The sequence below is a fragment of the Ictidomys tridecemlineatus genome, chromosome 8 (genome assembly GCF_052094955.1).
Source record: "Ictidomys tridecemlineatus isolate mIctTri1 chromosome 8, mIctTri1.hap1, whole genome shotgun sequence".
Lineage (NCBI taxonomy): Eukaryota > Metazoa > Chordata > Mammalia > Rodentia > Sciuridae > Ictidomys > Ictidomys tridecemlineatus.
The window spans coordinates 55,876,223-55,901,502 of record NC_135484.1 but is presented as its reverse complement, the minus strand read 5'-3'; the positions used below and the strand labels follow the sequence as shown (position 1 = coordinate 55,901,502).

Here is a 25,280-nt window from a genome sequence, read left to right as displayed (position 1 = left end):
ATGGTCTGCAGAAACTGTATAGGTACCCTGGGTCATTCTTATCAGAAAAAGGTGGGAACACCCCTAAAATCCAAGTTCTCAGAGATGACAGTCACAGGCCAACTATATAGTAGGCTTTCCTAAGGAAAGTAATCATCTTCTGTATAAGGATACATATGAAAATATTCATAGTTTTTAAATTCAAGAATCTCAATTTCAGTGGTTTTTCTTTTTTTGGTGCCAGGGATTAAACTCAGGGTCTTGCTTAGTTGCTTAGGGCCTCGCTAAACTGATGAAGCTCGTTTTGAACTTGGGATGCTCCTGCCTCAGCCTCCTAGCCACTGAGATTATATGCACGCACTCACTTTCAGGATTTTAAAAGACAGTGAAAAGTAAAGCAAAGCTACATATACTAAGTTGTTATCACAATATTATGTAAGTTAGTTAAAAATATAAATAAAGCATCTAAAATTATAGAATGGCTCAATATAGTATACTAGAATTAAGAAATACTAAATACGCATTAATATTTTTGAAAAATTCTAATGACAATAAAGTAAAATGAGATAATAAATTTAATATATATACAGCAATATCTCAAAAATGTGAGAAATATGGAATGAAAACTAGAGAGAAGCATATCATTTTATAATTATTACTCATTTCTGGAAGATAGTTATATAAAATGATTTTTATTTTCCTTACATCCTTTTTCTATGTTTTAACTTTTTCATTTAATGAACATATATTTGCTTTTCTAATCAACAAATAAGTTATAACAATAAGATAATTTTGAAAAGATTTTAGCTAATAAAGAGTGGAATCAAAGTCAATTTTGTTAAAATGTAAAATATTTAGCAGGTATAGTGAGTACATGAGTGTTATACATAAGGCAGAACTTATCTGGGGAACCCTTAGAATGGCAAATGACAGTTTAAAGTGCAATTTTTCTATTTAACCTGTTTCTTTCTTCAAGTAGTTACCTTATAAAAAATAGAGGGAAAATATTTCCTGATAAATTCTGAAAAAAGCACAACAGCTAATTTCTATTTTAAGGAAAAAATGGTTCATAAACTAGCAAATACAAAAATAAAAATATTTTTTTCAATGGGTGGAACAAAGTACTCTGCATGTTTTCATGATTACAATTTATCTACAATGTTAAGTATTGGTAACTTAATCACATAAATTGTCACACTTTAAGGAGAATTAAGTAATCACAAACTTACAACAGTTTGAGAAGGTGATTTCTAATGTATCCAGTTCCATTTTCCCCTCACTTTGCTTTAATGTATCCACCTTAGGCATGTAGATACCACTCTACAGAAACCAAGTTTCCTACTACCCACTTCTCCATCACTACATTAAGCTGCCATCTAGAAAACAGACTGCTATTGTGTCTTCTTACCCCTAGAGAGAAGGAATGGTTTCCAGTGTATTTTAAATCCAAAGCAATTCTTTTGTGTACTGAATTGGCCCCAGGCTATGGAGGTTGTGCAACAGAGATCCACAGAGTTGGCCTCCCTTCCCACATGACCTTTGCTTGTGGCTGCTACCCTGTTAGTGTCCTAATATGAAAACCTTGAAGGCACTCCATGTGGGGGCAGTGCTCCCTCACTCTGCTTCTGAAGCAATTCCTGGACCAAGTTAGAAAAACCAAATTCTGAAAAATCATTGCAATGGCAAGCATGCTTGGGGGCAGGGGTGGGGGGTGGTGCAGAAATTTTCTGGTTAGGAAGGGAAATGTGGTTAACCTAAAGTGAACCTAGGGCATAAATAAAGGCAGCAAGAAGCATTCTCACTGCTGTGGTTAAACTATGCATTTTTGTTTCCATTATTAAAAAAGAATGGTGCTTTAAAATGGCTTAACTATATTCTGAAACTTCATTGCTTAAATAAAGACTCAAATGTTTTAAAAGACTCTATTCAGGGAGGTAGTATGGAAAAAAGGCCAGATGAACAAAGCATTGCTACAGATTTTTTTTCTTTCTTTTTTTAAAAAAAATATTTATTTATTTTTTAGGTGTAGATGGACACTACACAATGCCTTCATTTTTATGTGGTGCTGAGGATCGAACCCAGGTCCCGCCAGTGCTAGGCGAGTCCTCTACTGCTGAGCCACAATTCCAGCCCCTGCTACAGATTCTTTTGAGTAAAATTTATTAACTAATGAGAGAGTCCACAAATGGTGCTTTCTCAGTGGTTGTTCCCAGTATGAGCAACAGTCCTTCAAAGTCTTTGTTGCTCTCTCTTTTCTCTTTTACAGGAGGAAACAGATTATATTTGAGAAAGCATGAACTTGGAATCAAAACACTTGGTTCAGATCTAACACTTAAACATTAACAATTCTAACAATTTTCAGATACTGTGCTTTCCTGCCATTCGTCATTTTTGAATTTCAGGCTTTTCCTCTATAAAATGAAATTACTGACAAATGTCTCCCTTTTCAGCCTAGGCGATTGTGAACAAAGAAGCATAAGTAAACTGTAAAGTGCTATTTTTTTTTTAAATATTTATTTATTTATTAGTTATTGGCGGACACAACATCTTTGTTTGTAAGTGGTGCTGGAGGATCGGACCCGGGCCGCACGCATGCCAGGCGAGCGCGCTACCGCTTGAGCCACATCCCCAGCCCTGTAAAGTGCTATTTAATCATTTATTATTATTGTTTTTATTAGGTCTGCCTGACATATAAAAGTACTTAACAAATGTTCACAAAGTTATTAATGAACTGGGCTAATTATAGTAGATAAATGGTGAGTGGATAAATTAAGAGCCCAAACCAACCATAACACTTTCACTTAAAGATTAGGCATTTAAGCATAAAATATTAAGATCTTTTATTGAACTAAGTTGAATTCCTTGGAAGTATCCCAAGGGAAAGCAATGCCTCAACTCTCATATAAGTCAGTCATCAACACATGATGAGACTTCAGGTATGGAAGATGGAGGCTACCAAATAAAGTACAGTTAAGGTAGAGAGGCAGTAGAATAAGAGATTAAGAACCTGGGGTCTGAAGTTCAAATCCCAGTTTACAAGTTGTGTGGTCTTGGGAAAATCTTTTCTAAACCTCAGTTTTCATTATCTGCAAAATGGGAGTAGTAGTAGGATCTATGGCTCATGATTTTTATGAAGATTAAAGGAAGAAACACAGAAAAATGGCTTACCACAATGTTACTTGTTTAGCTATCATCATACCATGTTACATACAAGGCGACTTTCTATAAATGAAACTACACCAGAAGTCACACATTTTACATTATGACATTGACCCTCAGTCAAAGTAGAGAACCATGCTTGTCTTTGAAAAAGACCACAGAAGGTCCACTGTGGTTATAAATCTTGTGAGGCCCCCACATATCAATATGCTGCTTAGGTAAGATTAGATGTGCCTATTGGGAACTGTGGTTCCCTGAATCAAATGTTAGCAGATGTTCAAGGTGCAATTCTTCATATTTCACTAACCACTCTCTGAACCATACAGAGTCCCTGGGTTATACTTAAATTTTTTTTAATTCAACTTGTTCATGCTCTACATTTCACTTCTAGTAAAATTTGTCTCTTTTCTTCAAATGGAAATGTTAATGTTTCATATGTGCATACATGCATATTTTTTCTAATTTGCAGTGAGTGAAATCTTGCTAATGCAGAAGCTAAAGAAGTTAGAATAATGAAACACTGAGAGAGGAGTCCCTTATAAATAGTATATAGCTTGGTAAATGATGGTGGTGGTCAATGAAGCAATTACTTCATATCTAATCTCCTATTGAAATGAAATAACTGCATTTTAAGGAAATAAAACCTAACCTTTTTTGAGATGTTCTGCTAAATGAGTCAAAAAAACCCTCCTTAATTCTAGACTCAGAAAATTAAAATAATCCAACTGTGCAACCATCCTACTTCTCATCACAGAGAATCTAATAATGTAGTAAATTTTAGATCTTGTATATAAAAGACATTCCTCCCCCAACTCACAGCCAGCCATATTCTTGGGCTCATGGTCCACTCTTCTGGGATACAGGAGCTCCTTCCTCAGGGGAAAGTCTTGGCCCATTCATATAGGCACAAGTTGCGATCTCCAGCCTGCCCATCAGGGACAGTGCTACCTGCTAGCTACAAGCTTCCCATGTCTACTGGGTTGCTGTAGATTGAAAAGACTGCAAATCCATCCAGAGGAGAAGAGGTTGTTTTAGTTGGCTAAATCTGGCCTGTACTAAGTGTGTGATCATGAATTTGTAGCCAAAACACTAATCTTATTAAAAAAAAAAAAAAAAGAAGTCACATGCAGTTTAAACATAAAACAAGATTGACATTTTTAGCTTATCAATTCTAGTTTTGCCATGAGCATTTCTAACCTAAGGTTTTACAAATGACTCTGAAATCCTTACCGTGGCTGAAGTAGAATTTTCATGGTATACTCCTTGTACCAAGTCCATAAGAGCACTTGCTAAAAGTTCCACAACCTAAAAAAACAAAGAAAAAATTAGAAGAGACACTGAAAAAATATATCACCATTTATACCTCAGCATCCTTCAGAAGATTTTTAGTAAGTAAGGCAGGATTTGTGCTTGAGAGAAACAACAACAAAAAAACAGGACTTATGTTCAAATATCCTGGCAAATGGCACTGCCCACCTGGATATTAAAGCTGCGATCCAATTTTTTTTTTTCAGTTATAATTCAAGCCAAAAAAAAAAAATCTTTTAAGCTTAGCATTTAACTAATGTACATGAAAATCCAGTAATAGCCATTTTGAACATGAGCTTAAGTTTCAGATAACGAATGCGATCCTAACTCAATTTATTTTCTGCATGTTTATTTCTGTCAGGTGGATACTTTTTCAGCATTCCCATTCTGGGAGCCATTACTATGCTAATTTTCATACTTAATACAGAAAGAAAAGCAGCAGTAAGAGAATGGTTAATCTTTCAAATGTGTTCATTCTGTAATACTTAAAATGAACTATGGATATATGTGGTGTAGGGCCCCTGGGTCAAATGTTCTGCAAACACTGAAAATTTTTACAGAACCACAATATTGAGATCATATTCATCAAACCTGTATTATTATCATGACTCAAGTAAAATCAAAAGCTTTGAACTTATTCCAGAATGTAGAACAAGCAGAAAACAGTAACTGGTCTCTCTGGAACTATGGCACAGTTAACAGTTTGTTTGCATAAAACATCTTAACACAAGATAATAAAATAGTGGTATTAATGATGGTGTTCAATACAGCCATTTCAAACAAGCATTCCTCAAGGAAACTCCATCCGCTTCTTACGAAGTCTTAATATCTGGTATATTTAACTTCCTACATTATGCAGTTCTGTATCTGATTTCCACTCTTTGCTTCCTAAAAATTTAGCTCAGCCCTGATTGAATTAAAGGATTTTGTTTCAGCTTTTATCATTCTTGTAATTGAAGACATTATTAAGCCAAAGGATACTTCAGTCTCAGGTATTTGGCACTTCATAAACATTTTCTTTAGAGGCAAATTACATTAATTTGTAAAGACTTGCTTTAAAATTTTAACACATTAACATTTTTCTGTTTATGTTCATACTAACACATACAGGGCTGTTGATATGGTAATTTTTCTGATTAAAGGCATATTTTTTTCTAGCTCTAGAGATGGGTTAATTTGTAAGACCTATACAAAGTCTTTTATATTTTTAATCACATTGTTCTTTGGGTAACTAAATACTTAAGAAATATTGTAGCAATATGAGCTGCAGAGGAACTGGAAGGACAATGATCCTACAGTGTTACCAGATGTGTTGAGTTATTTAAGTGGGGAAGAGAGAAAAATGAATGGATTTTTTCCCCCTGAAGGTATCAGATAAGCCCTATTCCCAAATCCAGGAGGATTGAGTATCGCCAATAGGTCTATGAAAGACTGTAACTAAATGCACAGCATCAGATTGGATTACAGTTTATACAAGCAACATCCCAAGATTCCCCTGATGGCTGGACACATAATACAGATCAATCACTCACTAAGAAATGTTATGGTTTTGAAACAGTTTGAGCTCTAAGACCAATGCTAGTAATGTGAAGAGGGATTTACAAAAAGAAAGTCCAACATGAAATGTCAAAATGATGGCTTGAACTTTTAACAGTCAATCTGGCTCTGGATAACCAGAGTGTTCCTTTACTTCCCTGAAATTCCAGACCAGGCAGAAGCAACAAAAACATTTTGTTCTCTCTTTTTCTCTTAATATAATTAGCAAATATAGGCAGATCTGACTCATAACTTCATAATTATAAGTGATCTGTACTTACAAGCAGAAATACTTCCAAATACCTCTATAGCCAATGACAATCATTAAGGAGAAAGTTTGAGACTTAGAGTTAACAAACTGAGGAAGGGAAGAGATTATGAAAAACAGTAATAGCCTAGGGGTGTTGAATGCATCCTAGGCCAGGATGACTTGCCCAGGGCACCAATAAATCCCTACCCATTAATTGTTTTTTGGGTTTTTTTTTTGGTGCTGGGGATTGAACCTAGGGTCTCACACATGCTAGGCCATCGCTTTGCTGCTGAGCTACATTCCCACTCCTGAAATGTTTATTCATTTTTAAAAATTTATACCAAATAAATAGTGTTTAAGTATTATCCTTTAAAGTCACAAATATTTCTAGAAAGAACACCAGTCACTCAAAATGTAGTAAGATCACTTAATGATCTGATCCTTTTTTATTACTTGGTTTACTCCCTCAGACAGTCACCTGCTTATAAATACCTGTTGTATTTAAAGATAAGAAAGCATTTAGTAACATTTTCCCCCACATAAAAATCTGGAGAAATGATTTGTTCAAGCTACAAAAATTAGGATCATGGCAGCCAGAGGAGAATCCAGAGGTCTAAAACCCCAACATCCTTAGATTTCTTCAAGAGCAACCAAGAGAAAGATTCAAGAACTTCTGTCCATCAGGGGTAGGGAGCAAGCCAACGATTTTTACTAGAAAAACAAAAGAGGCTAAAAGAGTCTCAATGTTAGCCATTTTTGTTCTGAGATTTGGGGCAAATCGATTCTGAGATCTGGTTTTCTTCAACTATGACGTGAAGAAAGTTGGAAAAGATGATTTCTTAAGGTCCCTTCTGGCTCTAAAATTCTAAGCTTTTATTTTTTTAATTTTTATTTTTTTAAAGAGAGAGTGAGAAAGGAGAGAGAGATAGATAGATAGATAGATAGAGAGAGAGAGAGAGAGAGAGAGAGAGAGAGAGAGAGAGAGAGAATTTTTTTTTTAATATTTATTTATTTTCTAGCTCTCAGCGGACACAACATCCTTGTTGGTATGTGGTGCTGAGGATCGAACCCGGGCCGCACGCATGCCAGGCGAGCGCGCTACTGCTTGAGCCACATCCCCAACCCAATTCTAAGCTTTTAGAAATGTAATTCTCAGTGTTTATAATTAGGCATTTAGACTAGGAAATAGTTTTTTTTACAAACTTTGATGGAAAATCTTTGTTCATGTTTTTACTCCTCCCCTCCCTTCCTCCATTCCTTCCTTCCTTTCATTCTGGGGATTGAACCTAGGGCCTCACACATACTAACAAAGCAAATGTTCTACCACTGAGCTTCACAACAACCCCTCATACTCTTATTTCATCTGTCAGCTTCACATGGACCTTTCTTTCTGTCTAAACTCTACTGATCACTTTCGTTGCTAAACATTTTTTTTTCTTTTTAAACCCAACACCTCTTGGTTCCAATATCTAGAAACATAATAAAACAATTTCCATTTTTAAGCCATTATGACTGGTAGCCCATTTTACCAGCTAGCAAAGTAGGCCTAGTAGAGTCAATTAAAGGCATCATTACTGAATTCTGATCCTTGAAGGGCTCTAATGCTTGGGAATAAGTTAAATATACTGATTAGGAATGATATCAGGCTTAACTGCCAAATAGCATCAAATAAATATTGGCACTAGTTGGTCTTATTCCTCCCATCTCTAATTAGAGTAAATATGTAAAGCATTTAAAGAGAAGCTGAAACATAAGTCTGAGTGTTAACTTACAATTCTTCTGTATATTATTACTCAGAATATTATTATTCAGTATAAATCTTGGGAAGGTGAAACGTAAAGCATGGAAACCAAGATTACAGTGTTTTAAAAATTGTATGCCCAAATATTTTGGAAGAAAGTGGGCTTTAGTTCAACAACAGAACACATGGAAGACTATTTTAACCAAAATTAGATATTTCTGAGATATCGACTTATTATTATATCCCCAAACATTTCAGATTAGAGAAATGTCACCATCAATGTCATAATGATCAGCCATCTGAGCAAGTAATTAAGCAGGAGATGTTTCTTCATTTCTGGCATTGCAACAGCAGCATTGCTTGCTTATTGTGCAAATGCAAAAATGTTTTTTGTGTCATGTTTAAATTGGACTTTACATCAGTGCCATACACTGTTCTTCAATCTTTTGAATAACAATTTAGAGTCCAGTGAACCAGTAGCAGCAACCCTTTACAATGTCAGTATCATGAGCTGGCTTCTCCTGCCACCTTTCTTTGTTGGCTGTAGGAGGGGAAAGGCTACAACATGGGGAAGGAAGTAAATGAACAGTTATGTATCTAATTGCTATTTTCAAGCACACTGTTGATCTTTCCCACTTCATTCACCATCTTCTCATCAAAGATAAGGAATAGATAGGACCCAGGTGCCTCAGAATTTAACACAATTACAGATCTAACTGAACTTTGTAATGAATTTCTTAAATGGTAATTTAAGGGACAAATTTAACAATTTCAAAGGAATATATAATTGCTTCATACTTTATCTTTTGGCAAGGGTAACTATAATTTAATTTTTTTGACTGAAATACTAGGATGATGACTACCATCATAATAGATGTTGTGATGAGTAAGGCCTGAGTTATAATAAGTTGTCTTCACAAAATATAAAAATTGAGAGAAGTAGCGGGGTAGAAAGAGAAAAACAATGACAAAAATATCCTCATATTGCTATACAAAGATAAATGTAACACTTTTATGGAAAAAAAAGCTGGGCTGGGAGTGGTGGTGTACACCCATAATCCCAGAGGCTTGGGAAGCTGAGACAGGAGGATCCTAAGTTTAAGGCTAGCCTCAGAAGCTTAGTGAGGCCCTGTCTCAAAAGGGCTAGGGCTAGGGATGTGGCTCAATGGCAAATTGCCTTGGGCTAAATCCCCAGTTACCCCCCCCACCCCCCCACCCCCCCCACCCCCCCCCCCCCCCCCCGCAAAAAAAAAGAGGCAGGCTACAAGGTAAGAGTAGTATAATCAGTATTTTTAGAATAAGAATGAGGTCAATCTCTGTGTTAATATATATAAAGAAAAAACTTTGAGAGACAACAAAATAATAATAATGATAATGTATAAGTGACAAATTCTAGATGATTTTTAATAAAAACATTTCTTTGACCTCTTTGAATAAATTTATAACTGCTTAAATTTCACAATTGTTTAAATATACCATGGATTACATTTTCACCCCCTTTTTATTGTAGTGATTTTATTTTATTATTACTATTATTATTTTGGGGGTACCAGGGATTGAACTCAGGATACTTGGCCACTGAGACACATCCCCAGCCCTATTTTGTATTTTATTTAGAGACAAGGTCTTACTGAGTTGCTTAGCACCTCACTGTTGCTGAGGCTGGCTTTGAACTCATGATCCTCCCATCTCAGCCTCCCCAGCCGCTGGGATTACAGACATGTGCCACTGTGCAGGGCTTACTGTATCACTTTTATAACCAGAAAAAAAAAATTATTTCCTTGGGAGATGGAGTGGTGGAGCACATCCTGTTTTTAGTCTTGGAGTGCCTTCAAGCTAAGCTGTGCCCATAAATTGATTTATAGAATATATCAGCAAATAGTTTCTGGACTAGCAAAAATAAGATCAGTAAGTGGTGGTAGGCATTCTGTGTAGACAAGTTGTGTCTTTCTCAATAAATATGACTCAGGAGGTACTGTCAGTTAGCATTTGACAGATGGACAAGATTCAACAGCACTGTTGATATTTAGCTAGTATACCAGACTACTTTGGTTTGAGCAAAAAAGTGCCTATCTCAAAAGTAAAATACAACTAAATCTTCAGAAAAATGATAACTATAAATGAATGTGGCTCAATTAAAGCTCAATTCAGCATAAGTTGAGTTGATGTAGTAAAGTAGCATAGTTGTATTTTAATTCATTTAAAAAGGCTACTCTGCAACTTCATTTACTTGGTGTATAAAAATGGTGGCGGTCGTTAAACATTTATAATCCTCTTTGAAAAATTTGTCCTTGAAAGGTTATTTTAATGACAGTTTTTACTACAGTGTAGAGTAACAAAACAACGTGTGATCCATCACTCTATTTAGGAGGCAAATGAACCCGGAGCCCCTCAGCCTTTACTACTCTTAACAGCTGCTAGCAAAGTTAACAGTCGTGTGAGCGTGCATCTGCAGTGCTGATGGCATTAATTATACACAAATTTATCGCACTCCCTTCTTCCACCCCAGGAACAGACAGCAATGTATAAAGCAGTAGCAAAAGTAAAAACACTCTTGGGGAAGAATAAATTTTCATATACATCTTGGGAGGGATGAATTTAGTATAAATATGTCCTTTTCAAAGAGCTTTGGCATTTGAAGGAATACTGTTAAGATTTCTTTTTAAGCCACAGAAACTATATTACTGAGAAAACATCTTACAGAAAAATCCTTTTATAGATAGTGGCTGTTAAATAGACTGCTAAGGGTAATCAGAGCAGTTAGTGTCACTCTTTAGTTCCTTCTTGCACAAATGGAGCACAGGGAATCTGAGATATGCACATAAAGATGGACAGGTTGGCACAGACAAGGTAAGGCAGAGAGGGAATAGGTAAGGTGTAGCACTCTCCCATGGAGATCAATAATGGATGGCACTTGACATTTGAAATTCATCATTTACAAGCTCGGTTTAAGTAAACCATTTCATTCCAGGTGGATTTGGTCCCTAGTGCTCAGCCAGGGCTTCTAGCCTGGCAGCCTCAGTGGAGAAACAACCTCTGAAGAACACGGGAAGAGCAGCAATGGCCAAATAAGGGGGAAATCCACTCACCCACCACCTGGGCACAAATAGCCCAGATGAGCCCCATTCTGCAAGCTGATTAATATAAATGAGTGGCTTTGATAAAGCCATCGCTGAAGTCTATGAAAGAAAGGCTCTCTTCTCCTTCCCATCAGACAAGGACTGGGTTTAATGAAGGAAAGGATGAAAGGTCTGTTGAAATAAACACACCACTAACTCAGAGGAGTTCTGGAGGAAGCTTCTCACTCGGCTGTTTGAAGGGAGCCTTTTCAATGCTGCCAAATGTGTAAGGCCTTGCTTATTTGTGGGAGGGATAACAATCTGTTCTACTGAGCTGGAAGTTCTTTCTGGCTAAGGCGGGACAGCAGAGATAGAAATGGCACTACCAATAGGACAGGTGCAGCAAAAACTAAGCAAATTGATAATCTTAATTTTTAATTTAGAACAGCTGATACATTGGTTTATAAACTACTGGTAACATTTGTCAAAAAGGTTTTAGGAAAATTCAGTGAACTAAACAAAAGTATAAAATTTCCACGGATACAACTAGAAAGAAATCGGTCCACAAGTTCAGAAAAATGGTTGAAAATAAAGTATTAAGCTTTAATTTTATATAAAGTGTTCAGTTTTAATTTTATATTGGTCAGTACATATATTCCATAAACACTTGCTAATAGCCTACTATATGCCTGGCACTATATTAATGATACTAGTGCCATCAGGCCAGAGTTGTACCTTAAGGCATTACCCAAGAGAGACCTAAATCATAATTTTAAAACATTTTTTAATTCATTCTTTTTTATATATACATGATAGTAGAGTGCATTTTGACATAGGGAGTAAACTTACTAAATCATAATCTTTAATTAATATATGAAAAGATATCTGGAGTTAAGATACCACTATGGGATCATGTGTAAACAAACTCTAATAAACAAATTTATTATATGTTACATCGTTTGCAATATATGCTTATTATACTAGGTGTTCTTTTTAAAACAACACACTTATTGACCTTGTAAAGATAAAGGCCCTTAATCTGTCTCTGATCACTTGGAGGTTAATATACAGGTGAGCTGTACGACCTCAGGCTATCCATGTCACTTCTTTGGACCTCAATTTGCTTATCTAGGTAAGCAGTATCTGGATTTTGTCAACAATAAGCTCCATGATCAAAAATATTTAAAAATGCAACTATATATACTTTTTATTCATAACTGTAACTAGATACTGAAAATTAAATGTAATAATCATAAAACAAAGTAATTCTGATATTATCATATTGTAGTTAGCTGCTTTGTTTTTCATCTTGTAAGGGAATTCCTGAATACAATGTCTGTATTTAGAATACCATATTCTCAGTACTTCGGTTACTTAGTGGTGCTGTTACTGAGTTTTGAATGTATTTTTCAGGACATTTCAGTGATCAACTTTTTTTCATTGTGGCTAAAAATCTCCATTTTGCTTTCACAACTTCTTCATCTGCGGGCCCTCTCAATGACGTCAACTGGAAGGCTGTTGTTGGCTAGAACTCAGTCTTACAAGAGTTTCTGAAACTTAAAAATGGCAACCCACAGTAAGGATTACACTTTCCCTCATGACATACCACATATACACATGTATATATACATGTGTTCAAAATTTCATAAAACAAAATTTCATTATGCCTGTACTTTCTATTGTGTTCCATTTCTAAAAAATGTTAACAGTGACTTACTAAATTGATTACACACTCACCAATGAAGGAAGTGATGTGTGGTTTGAAAGATTATCCTATTCCATCAAAATGATGATACATGTCATACATGGTCAGGCCTTAGTCATTTAAGTTGCATGTGAGTTCCCCCAAATTTTTGACAATTTAAAACATTATTATTCTGAAATATATTTTAAAAGGTATTGTTTTCTTTATCACTTTATACCAAAAACATGTCAATTAACTGAAGGTAAACAGAAAGGTAATTAAAGATGGAATCTTTCTTGGACACTCTGGGATATATTCTGTTATGGTGCATTTTAATCTTATGGGTTTAAATCACTAATGTTCTTGACACTTAGTTTCGATCCCAGTAGATTAAAAAATAAATTGGCTTAAACAACATTTGGCCATAGGGCTAGAAATTTCAGTAACTTCCTTGGACTCATGAGTATATCTTTCAAGTTCCAGGGTTGCCATGTCTTTTGAATAACAGTGCACTTTTCAGCTCCTATTCAAATTGGGACACACTAAAAGGCAGATGTTTGTAATTCAGAGACATCCCAAGGTTTGTACTCTAAAGGCAAGAACAAAAATCAAAGTATGAATCATGTGCACTAAAATCTACACATCTTGACTGCAACTGTTAATTGTATTTCCCCCAAATACCTGTGCAGCTCTTAAAAATCCATGATTTAAGGAATTTAAAAAATAACTGGCCCTCTGATACTGTGTTCTAGAAAGTTATATAATCCTTCCCTGCTCCCTTCCTTTAATAAAATGAAGTATTAGAAATTTGGGACTGGCTGCACTGTACCTTTGAATCAAATAAGGGATATCCCTGGGTCAAAAATTTTTCAAGGGGCTGGGGATGTGGCTCAAGCCGTAGCCTGGCGTGCGTGCGGCCCGGGTTTGATCCTCAGCACCACATACAAACAAAGATGTTGTGTCCACCGAGAACTAAGAAAAAATAAATAAATATTAAAATTCTCTCTCACTCTCTCTTTAAAAAAATTTTTTCAAACTGTGAAAATGTACAATTGGATATTTTTGGGGGGATAGTGATGGTGTTATGCTGGGGATTGAACCCAGGGTTATTTTATCACTGAGTTACATTTCCAGCCTGCCCTCTGCCTTTTTTTAAGTTTGAGACAGGGTCTCACTAAGTTGCTAAGGCTGACCTTGAACTTGTGATCCTCTTTTTTTTTTTTTGAACTTGTGATCCTCTTGCCTCAGCCTCCTGAGTTGCTGGTAAAAGGTATGAGCCACCACGCCTAGTTACACCCCAGGTTTTAAACTGGTATCCTGACTGCTTAACATAATACACACACAAAATTTTGTTGAGATATCAATACCACTCCAATGAGTGTGAACCGTAACTGTTTCAAAATAAATTTGAACAATTATCATTTTGCCTGATCATTCTCAGAAATTTACATTTGTATATTACCTTATGGCTTTTAAAGTACTTACACAAATGAAGCTATATAAGTTTCTCAACTCAAATCTACTATGGAAAGAGTTCACTAATGTGGAATGTTGCTTTAGACTGCTGAAATATGCACATAAATCTTATATCTGACTTGTCCAAAGATTTTGAATTCTCTATTACATACTTGCTTTTATTAACAATTTTTCTTGATTACTTTTTCTTTGCATATCATTCCATTTTCTACCCAGGATCTAGTTTAATGTTACAAGTTAGACTCTTTTTTATAAGACTCCAAGTTGTAAAATATCATGGTTTTTTGTTGGTTTGTTAGTTTTCTATTTAGTTAAGCATAAGCATTCTGGAGCCAGATTGCCTGTATTTAGGCAGCAGCCCTACTCTTTATTAGCAGCATTTCCTCAGGGAAATTACTGACCTTTTCCTTGTGCCTCAGAAGACATTATAAACCAGTTAACATACATAAAGCATTTAAGATAGTTTCTATCATGTAGTAAGCACTTGAAGATATGTTATTATTTTAAAAATATTTGATAGCAATTTTAAGAAAGACTTTCTATTGAAGTTTTTTATTTCAATGATAAAAATTGGAACATTAAGACATTAGATAGTTTGGAGAAAAAGATAAATGACCTGAACCTGTAATTCTGAGAGGTAAAATAAGGGTTCACATGTTAATGGCTAACGGGAAAGAAAAAGAAAAAGAAAAGGCCAAGGCTAGATACTTCAGTGTTTATTCCACTATACTTTGTAGTATTTTATGTCTTTTCTAAGAGTATAAAAATAGGTAAGTGCTATGTAACTCAACCCATTATGAAAGTACAAGTGACCTGCAAGAGTGCAGCTATTAGTAATTAAATAGTTAATCTGATATTCTAAACAGGGTAATTGTTCTTTAGAAACAAAAGACTGGACATATGATATTTTGTGTTTTCCCAATTTCTGGCTGATCTATCACACACAGTGAAAATGGCTCCATAACAAAGACAATGAAACCACATGAATGACAACAAATAATTTAATGCATTTTCTAAACTGCTTAAAAAGAAACTTGCTTGGCATAGCCATACTTTCCAACAAACCCACTTTAATGTTTTCATGGTTTACAATATCAGAAATGACCTCAGGGTCAGGCATTTGTCAGTTAATGACCTGTTGGGCTAATGGCCTTCAGCTCTGCCTTGGGCACTCAAGTCCTCCAGTCGGTCATTAGCTGCCAAAAAAGGGCTCTCCCAATCACTCTTGCTAAATAAATAAAATTTGCTCCTGGGCTTAGGCCTTATAAGCCAACTCTGGCTTCGAATGAATTTTTTCCCTAAGTATTTAAACTCTAAAGATTTAAGAAAATAATGGAAATACTCAGACTAAAGTTATATCAATACCACTGAGCTAAGCTATATGTGGCTATTAATGAAAAGTGGTCTTTTGAATACTCTTATTATTTCTTTTATGGTGTCAGAATTCAATATTAGTCTAATACACCAAGTACCAGATTACAAATACACATTATTTTGGAATTTCATCTGTAAGTTAATTGTTTGGAGTTTGTACCACATTTTCCCAACAATTAGCAAGGTTACAAACAAGGTCCATAAAGCAAAGCTAAGTTACATAAAGGCAGCTACAAAAGCTTGATCAGTTCATACTGTCAGAATTAGCATATACTTTTCGTAAAAATAGATTAGTAGAAAACCACACCTTAAAATACCTGCAATTTACCAACACAAGAGGAAAAATAAAATAGAGAACATCTGCTAAATTATCTTTAAATATTGACAGTTAGTAGGAAATCTGGTTTATAAGAGGATGCAGAGAGAGACATTGGTTCTTTCTTACTTCAATTTCATTTCTAACTACATAATATTCCTTTTTCTTCACGCAAGAGTATACTAAGCTTTGCCCTGACGTTTTTCAACTCCAAGTAAAGGTTCTTGGCTTCCTTTTTCTTTTTGAAAGTTACAAGGAAAAAGAAAAAAGGTGGTTGACAATTTTACTGAAATAACAGGTAAGAAAACAAAGAATGAAAAATTGGAGGAAAGGGGCTGAAAAGGATGTGAATGCACTCTGAAGATTGACCGAGGTGAAATTAGCACTGAGTTGTGAACAATAAGAGACAAAGATCTGAGCCAAGTGAAGAAAGGATGGGTGGAGATAAGAGATGCTCAGCCAGGCAGCTGAGAATGCAGAGGAAGGAATCCACCATTCATCACACAGTACTTTTGTAAACTACCAACTCAGGAAGTTCCCTGTGTAAAATCACTAGAAGGGCAAAAGAAGAGTAAAGGAGAGCTGACTTTTGAAAATAGGACTTTCTCCATTTCCCTGGCTTTAGAGAAATAGTGATTTGCCCTAGTGAAAATGGACGGGGGGAAAGTCTATTTAATTAAATTTACTTCTGGAAAGTAGACATCGAACTTGCAAAAATTAAAGTTGTTAAATGTATTATAAGATTGCTATAACCAGTCTGGCCAACCATGGTATGGTGTTCAACTCTGACTATTTCAGAAGATGTGTTTCTACAGGATACAATTTTTTTTTTTTAAAAGCATGTTTTTGAATGCCAGGCATGTGGAAGAAACATGCAAGATTATCTCGCTCTTCTTTACTGTCAGGTTTCCAGACTGACAGACACTCAGAGAAATGTCCATTTTGTGGGATGGCATTTGACCTTCCTATGTCAAAGAGAAATTATAGTCCATTGTTTTGTAGCATCAAATTGGGCAAAGTTCAAGATTTTAATGAGAAAATAAATTTTAAAAGACATATTTGTCTTCTTATTCATAGTATATTTTGCACACACTAATAATTTATCACTTGTACTTTAAAGATCTAGCAGATTCAAAGTGAATATAGTCTGTTTAATATGTGACCACAGTAATTTTATGTTGGCATTTTGACTTTTCTATTAAATTGATATGGAGATAGGCTCTTTTATTGTTACAATACATAACACCTCATTTACCTTCTGTACCCATTTATTCTAGTCTTGAAAATCTACACTTGAGTGTGTTACATGTAGTAAAGAGTATTAATCTTGGGTATTAAGCTAAAGAGACTAAAAGATATTAATTTGGACCCAGGTGTGATGGCAGATGCTGGTAATCTCAGTGACTCAGGAGGCTCTGGGAAAGGAGCAAGTTTGAGACCAGCTTCAGCAACTTAGTGAGGCTCTAAGAAACTCAGCAAGACCCTGTCTCAAAATTAAAATAAAAAGGATTGATAATTTCTATAAGTAAAATACTGCTTGGCAAAACTACATAGACAATGGGGCTGGGGTTATAGCTCAGTTGGTAGAGTGCCTGCCTCACATGCACAAGGCCCTGGGTTTGAATCCCCAGCTACACACACACATACAAATGCACCCCCCAACAGACAATCTGAATTAATCAGATCCAAACTCCTTTTGACTCCCCTCCAAAAGCACAAGGAAGAAGAAAAACTGGGAATCAGCCTGGTTCAGTGATGCACGCCTATAATCCCAACTACTCCACAAGCTGAGACAGGAGGATCTCAAATTCAAGGCTACCTGGGCAACTTAGTGAGACCTTGTCTCAAAAATAAAAAATAAAACTACATACACACTGTCAAAATAATGCTGTTTTAAATAAATATGATAGAGAAAAATTTAAAGTTATATGCTGTAGCATGTTTTTAGGATTTCACTTTCAACATGAATTGAAAAGTAAAATTAATATAACAGTTAAGACAAACATCAAGCAATAGCAGCCTCTTTATTAAAAAAATATATATATACAGTGTAAAAGGAGATTTATATGCATAAATTGAGCATATTTACACAAACAAAATTCTTCCTTGTAAACAACATATTTATGCCTTTAGGAAAACAAAGTTAGCATAAGGAAATACATCAGCTACGTAAGGAGTACATCTGTGCCACCGGTTATTTAGAAATATGAATCACTAATGCTTAATAAAATAGCCCCCAGGAGTGACATCAGGACAATGCTCTTGGGTTTTTAGACAAGACCCAGGCTGATTCACAGTCTCTCATCTGATGTACAGCCACAAGTCCATTAAATGAAAATGACTACAAAAATTAAAAAGAAAATACTAATAACATGGTGAGTTCAATTCTTTAAATACTAGGTCTATCACTAAACATGTAAAATAAAAGATGTTGAAAAACAAAAAGAGGATGACAAATAGTAATCCATAGTCTTATTTGCACTGTGGCTTAATTCTAAAATACAAATGCCATCTAAATAAATACGGGATGAGAGAAAACTTATAATGTCCAGCTAGATTTCTAAATTATAGTGCTTTTCAATTTTATGATTTCCCTCCCAATTATTACTTTTCTTTTTTTTTTTTTTTTTTGAGAGAGAGAGAGAGAGAGAGAGAGAGAGAAATTTTTTTTTAATATTAATTTTTAGTTTTTGGCTGAAACATCTTTGTTTGTATGTGGTGTTGAGGATCGAACCCGGGCCACACACATGCCAGGCAGGCGCGCTATACCACTTGAGCCACATCCCCAGCCCCCCTCCAAATTATTTAACATGTCTCAGTGATAACTTGATGCTCAAACACTAAAGTTTTAGATTCTGGCATAACCATACCATTGTAACATTCAGTGATATTCTATATAAACACATATAGAGCAACTTATATCAAAAGAGTCAGTCAATTTATGGCTTAAAAAGAGGCATTTTGAGGGCTGGGGTCGTGGCTCAGTGGTAGAACACGTGCCTAGCATGTGTGAGGCACTGGGCTCGATTCTCAGCACCATATGTAACTAAATAAAATAAAGGTCCATCAACAACTAAAAAAATATTAAAAATTAAAAAAAAGAGGCATTTTGAGCAGGGCACAGTGACACATGTCTGTAATCCCAGTAGCTTGGGAGACTGAGGTGGGAGGATCTCAAGTTCAAAGCCAGTCCCAGCAACTTAACAGGTCCTAAGCAACTTTGAGAGACCTGTCTCACTAATAATAATAATAATAATAATAATAATAATAATAATGATGATGAAGAACTGGGCATGTGCTTCAGTGGTTTAAGTGCCCCTGGGTCAATCCCCAGTACTAAAAACAAAAATAAAAACACAACAAAAGAAGCATTCTGAAGTTTCTTAGTCCAGGTCTTTACACAGTGAGGTGCTAGTATAAAAAGTTGCCCTTATATTCCATAATTGAATAAAAGTCTAAGCATTAATTTTTAAACTTATTCTTGAATTCAAAATCTTGTTAATTTGCACGTATGTGACTCTAGCTATAATATTAAAAAGACAATTACCAGAGGATTAATATACCAATTTCTATACTTGAAGATATTTAAAAATCTAAGTGTTACCTAAGGCAATTACCTTGAAGACCCCTAATATCTTTAGGGAAAAGCCAAAGGGAGAATAATTGACTTTGCTAATTTTACCCTTGGCAATTATAAAACAGCTCTGAATTTCATCTGACTACAGAACTCTTCATCTAATGGTCTGCCCCTGGAGAAGTATGGTTATAAACATATAATACAGAAATTCAGACAAGAATCCAGCAGCACAAGAAAATGGAAAATTGGTAGGATGAATAAGTCATAAAATATTAAAGTTGCTGCAAATATGCCAACTTTAATTACCAAGTTAAATATATACTCTCAAAGAAAAAGCAGGCTGTCACTGTGAAAAAACAGTGACATTATAAACAGAAATTGTCTTAGGTTCTGCCTGCTCCCTCATTGCTGTGATGTCTATTTATGTTGCTTTACTGAAATTTTCTTTCTTATAAAAGAAAACTCAAATATCATTAAATAGAATCAAACTATACCAAGACATTAACCATATGTAGAGATAAGAAAATTTAATACTGCCTAAAGAAATGTTTATTGCTACTTCCTTCTTTAAAACTAAAACCAAAATAAAACTGCAAAACAATTCTAAGATAGTATTATACTTAATCTAATTAAGTTTATGGGAGACTCCTTTAATAAAATAAGTCCTCTTCTGAGATATTACTTAACCTTCCTTAAAAAACCATTCTCATGAAAATACTGTCAAAGTAAATTAAATAAACTGGTTCTGAATATGGGATACTGGAATTATCAAACAGAATTCTTGATTTTCAAGCCTTTTAATCATCCCTTATTATTGCCTCAGTTTGAAATACTCTTCATATGATTTGGATGTCATCTCTTATTATCAAAATAAGATAAACCCTAGATTTTTAGAAAATCAATCATGGACCCTGGACATGGTACTCAGTCTTTCACCAAAAGTGTGCTGATGAAGCACCTTTTAAAATTGACCTTGTAGAGCTTTGATGACCCTTTATAGAAGAAGGTGCAAAAGATCCATGTTTTGGATGATCAGGAGGGATGTAGAGAATAAAGGCTTCAATTTAACATGTATCTATCAATACAGGAACAAAACAAAACCAAACAAAAACCCCACATCACTGCCTAACAAGGAGAAAAAAAAAATCCTCTCCAAAGAAGATTGATAAAATGCAAATCTAAAGGTACAAACCTACACAAAGACCAAGAAGGTACAGCGCTCACTGGAGGGGAGGAGGTGCCTGATTATTCTTATTTCAAGCAGAAGTTTCAAGCTGAATTGTTGTTGGATATGTTAGCCCTGCTCCCCCACAGCCCCCCACCAGCCCCAGCCCCAGCCCCAGCCTTTGTAAATCAAGCAGTGCTACTGAAATCCAGTGCCTAAAGGAGCAGATGGTAGAGGTCTTAGACTCTGGAACATTTATAGTGATGCTTCTGAAATGCAAAACACCAAAAGTGGATTTCACAGACTGTGAATTTGATTTGATTTTGATGGGAGTAAAGCCTCCATTTTCACTGAACTTGAACCACAGGGAAAGAGAGAATGTATGACCAACATGAGGTAGTTAAGGAAAAGGAACACATTAAATATTCTTGTAAAGGGAAGAGGTTCAAACAAGTGCCTATTGGTGTCGTGACTGTGTCTATACATTAAGTCACATCTTAAACACATTTATAAAGGACTTCATCAAAATAGATTGAAGTAAGTTCAAGCTAATGTGAGACAAAATAGAAGAAGTTTGTCTGAAGACAATGAGCCTTAGTTTCTTTCCTGAGCTGGGACCATGCTGAGGCTAAACTTCTAAAACATGGATCATTAAGCAACTGGTCCAGGATAACTCCTCAGGGATGTGTGTCTAATCTATGATAACTGACTAGTTTATATGTCTAGAGCTGCTCACATATAGCTCAAGGTACCAGGAAATGCTACCAGACCCGCACTTTCAAAAAGGCCTCTTCCTTCTTCAGGCAAGGCCCACCCTTACTCACAGACCACAGAAGGTATGCAATAGAGGAAAGATGCCTTACACAGTCAGTGACTCCTAGGGAGAATAAAGCACTCATCCTTCCCTTAATATGGGAATCCAGTGTTTGAGAGAATTAAGTTAGAGCCATCAAAGTACATTATACAAATTTCAGGTGAATGAAATAAAAAGAATGCCCAATGAGAGGGAGATCTGAGATTCTGTTTTGGGATAATTTATTCTGCTTCATATGACAAGTTCATTTCTTTAGCTTTTTTCCCACATGGATATAAACTACATATTAAAGGTATTATTTTATTCTTTCAAATCAATAGGTATATCTAAAAAATATGTGCTAGCCCCAAATGTGCAAATATGACGGAAATGTAGGGAAGAATGCTATGTGTCTATTCTCAGTGTCTTCCAGAGTTTTGGCTGGAAACATGGCCATGTCGTTAAATTATGGCCAGTGAAATGTAAGCAGAAGGATCTTGTAAAACTTCTGAGAAATGTCCTTGAAGTGTAGATATTATAATTTAGAAGTACCATATAACTAAAATTTTAGACTTTTTAAAAGATGTATTTATTAACTAATAATCAAGTTTGTTATTTTGGTAAACTCAACTAGTTCTATTTAAAAACTATTTTTAAAAATGAAATTTCACGGCTGGGGCTGTAGCTCAGTGGTGGAGCACTTGCCTAGCATGCCTGAGGCACTGGGTTTGATCCTCAGCACCACATGGAAATAAACAAATAAAATAAAGGCCTGCTGTCCGTATACAACTACAAAAAATTTTTTAAAAAAATAAAATTTCAAAAAATTAACACACACACACACATATATATATATTTGATTTTTTTAGTTGTTGATAGACCTTTATTTTATTTATTTATATGCAGTGCTGAGAACCGAACCCAGTGCCTCACACATGCCAGGCAAGTATGCTACCATTGAGACACAGCCCCAACCCCTAACATTCATATATTAAGATAGGAAAAACTGCTGGGCACAGGGGCACAAGCCTGTGATCCCAGCTACTCAGAAGGTTAAGGGCAGGAGGATCACAAGTTCCAGGCCAGCCTTGGCAACTTAGTGAGATCCTGTTTCAAAATTAAAAGAAAGAAAATTTAAAAAAAGAATTGGGGATAATGTTCAGGTTCTGGAATCAATTTCAAGTAGGACAAAATAAATAAATAAGGAAAACTTTTTCTTCTTCTTTATCCTTTTTTTTTTTTTTTTTTTTTGGTACCAGAGATTGAACCCAGAGGCGCTTAACCATTGACTATGTCCTCATTTTTTTTTTTAAATAATTTACTTAGAAACAGGGTCTTGCTGAGTTGTTCAATGTCTCGCTAGATTGCAGATGCAGGCTTTGAACTTGTGATCCTCCTGCATCAGCCTCCTGAGCTGCAGAGATTACAGGCATGCGCCATAGAGCCTGGCAAAAACTTCTTCACAATACTGATTAACTGAATATTAAAAAATAATAAGTAAAAGTGGAATAATTATTCTTAGGTGTATATACATATACATTAGTTAATTTCTTAGCCAAATCTGTCTCTAATGTTTTATTACTAGTATTTTCCTAAAGAATATATTTTTTAAAAGTATTATATTCAAAAATAAAACTGCCAGTAACATTCCTCACAGTTGCATTTTTTTTTTACAGTTGCATTTTTTATGGTTAATTAATTTGAAATTACTGATATCTTCAATTGATTCTTTTTGGTAGACTATAATATTTTAAGTTGAGAAAATGTTCTTTCTCTAGATTCTGAGTTACCTGCCAAACTCAGTGCAAATTTGTTAAATAGAGGACATAATTCCAATTTTTAAAATATTGAACAATGTAAATATTTCAGCCCAAATATTTTCATAGGCACAAGTCCTTTTGCCTCTGTCATTGTATTTTTCTTTGACAATTTTTTTTTTTGTTGTTTTTAAGGAAACATTCTCACTACATTATCCAGTCTGGTCTTGAACTGCTGAACTCAAACAATCCTCCTGCTTCACCCTTCCAAGTAGCTGGGACTACAGGCTTATGCCACTGAACCTGGCTATGAATACTTTTATAAGACAAAATTTGTTGAATAAATTATTTCCATATTTTTGAATGTTTTGCCAAATTTCCAAGCTGCAAAATCTAGGCTTTCACAATTTCATTTTATTCATGTACGTGTACAATTTATTAAATTGTACAGGAGTACCACCAAAAGATTTTTCCTACAAGGTGAGACACTTCCTATCAAAACTACAGAAATGAAAATTTTAATATTGTATGTTATTTGAATTGTTATCATTTTGTTCAGCCCCTTCCTTGCTTGTGTAGGGAAAAATATCAATGGAAACTTTTTTCTCTAAAAGCCTTATTTGCTGTCCCATTTGTTGAATACTTTAGATTTCCAGTTTATTTTGAACAAAATGCTACCACACATTTAATGACTTATTTGTTTATTTATTTGTACTAAGGATGGAACCCAGGGTTGCTTAACCATAAGCCACATCCTCAGCCCTTTTTAATATTTTAATTAGAGACAGGGTTTCGATGAGCTGCTAAGTGCCTCTAAGTTTCTGAGGCTGGTTTCAAACTCACAATCCTCCTGTCTCAGCCTCCTGAGCTCCTGGGATTATAGGCTTGTGCCACCGAGCCCAGTGAGATATATTTTTATACTCCAGGTCAGCTATCTTCCAAATCCTATAGTTCAGAAACTCTAACAATAGAGATATTTGTGAATTTTGATGTAGCAATAGATTTTATTTCAATTAGAGGAATGTTGATGCATGTTTGGATGAAACTATGAATTATATGTATGCCATAACCAATTCCAGCTACTCCATAGGTTTCTTAATGTAGTAAGAACATCGATTTTACCACAAATACTATGCTTCTTCAAATTTTGTACTTGTACTGTTATTATAAACTCATAATTTTATCAACACTGAACTTTAAAAAATATTTTTGTTTTAATTAGTTATACATGACAGAAGAATGCACTTTGATACATCATATATAATGGAGCATAATTTCTCATTCTTCTGATTTTACATGATGTAGAATCCCACTGGTTTTACAGTTATATATGTACACAGGGTAATAATGTCTAATTAATTCCACTATTTTTCCTATACTCATATCCCTTCCCCTTCCTTCACTTCCATCTGCCTAATCCAAAGTAACTCTATTCTTCCCTAGCCCCTACCACTTATTGTAAATTAGCATCTGTATATCAGAGAAAACACTTGGCTTTTGGTTTTTTGGGATTGGCTTTTTTTTTCTTAGCATGATATTCTCTAGCTCCATCCATTTACCAGCAAATGCCATCATTTCATTCTTCTTTAAGGATGAGTAATATTTCACATTTTTTATCCACTCATCTGTTGAAGGGCATCTAGGTTGGTTCCATAGTTTAGCTATTGTGAATTGAACTGCTATTAACATTGATGTGGCTACTTCACTGTAATATGCTAATTTTAAGTCCTTTGGGTATAAACTGAGAAGTGGTATACCTGGGTCAAATGGTAGTTCCATTCTAAATTTTCTGAGGAATCTCCATACGGATTCTTTCCATAATGGTTGCACAAATTTGCATTCCCACCAGCAATGTATGAATGTACTTTTCCCCCCATATCTTCACCAACATTTATTGTTGTTTGTATTCTTGATAATACAAACATTCTTGCCATTCTGACTAAGGTGAGATGAAATCTTAAAGTAGTTTTGATTTGCATTTCCCTAATTGCTAAAGATCTTGAATATTTTTTCATATGTTTGTTGATCGATTGTTATTTTTTCTTTTGTGAAGTATCTATCTGTTCAGTTCTTTAGCCCATTTATTGATTGGGTTATTTGGGGTTT

General features: G+C 35.0%; 1 protein-coding gene across 2 annotated transcripts in view; it reads right to left on the bottom strand.

Annotated features, from left to right (window-relative positions):
• Positions 1-25,280, bottom strand: part of Pdss2 (decaprenyl diphosphate synthase subunit 2) — a 260,626-nt gene that overhangs the window by 75,671 nt on the left and 159,675 nt on the right. For both annotated transcript variants that reach the window (XM_078019537.1, XM_078019538.1), the window contains one exon: positions 4,369-4,443. In XM_078019537.1, coding sequence (XP_077875663.1) covers positions 4,369-4,443 — 75 coding nt within the window. The remainder of the gene's footprint in view (positions 1-4,368; positions 4,444-25,280) is intronic.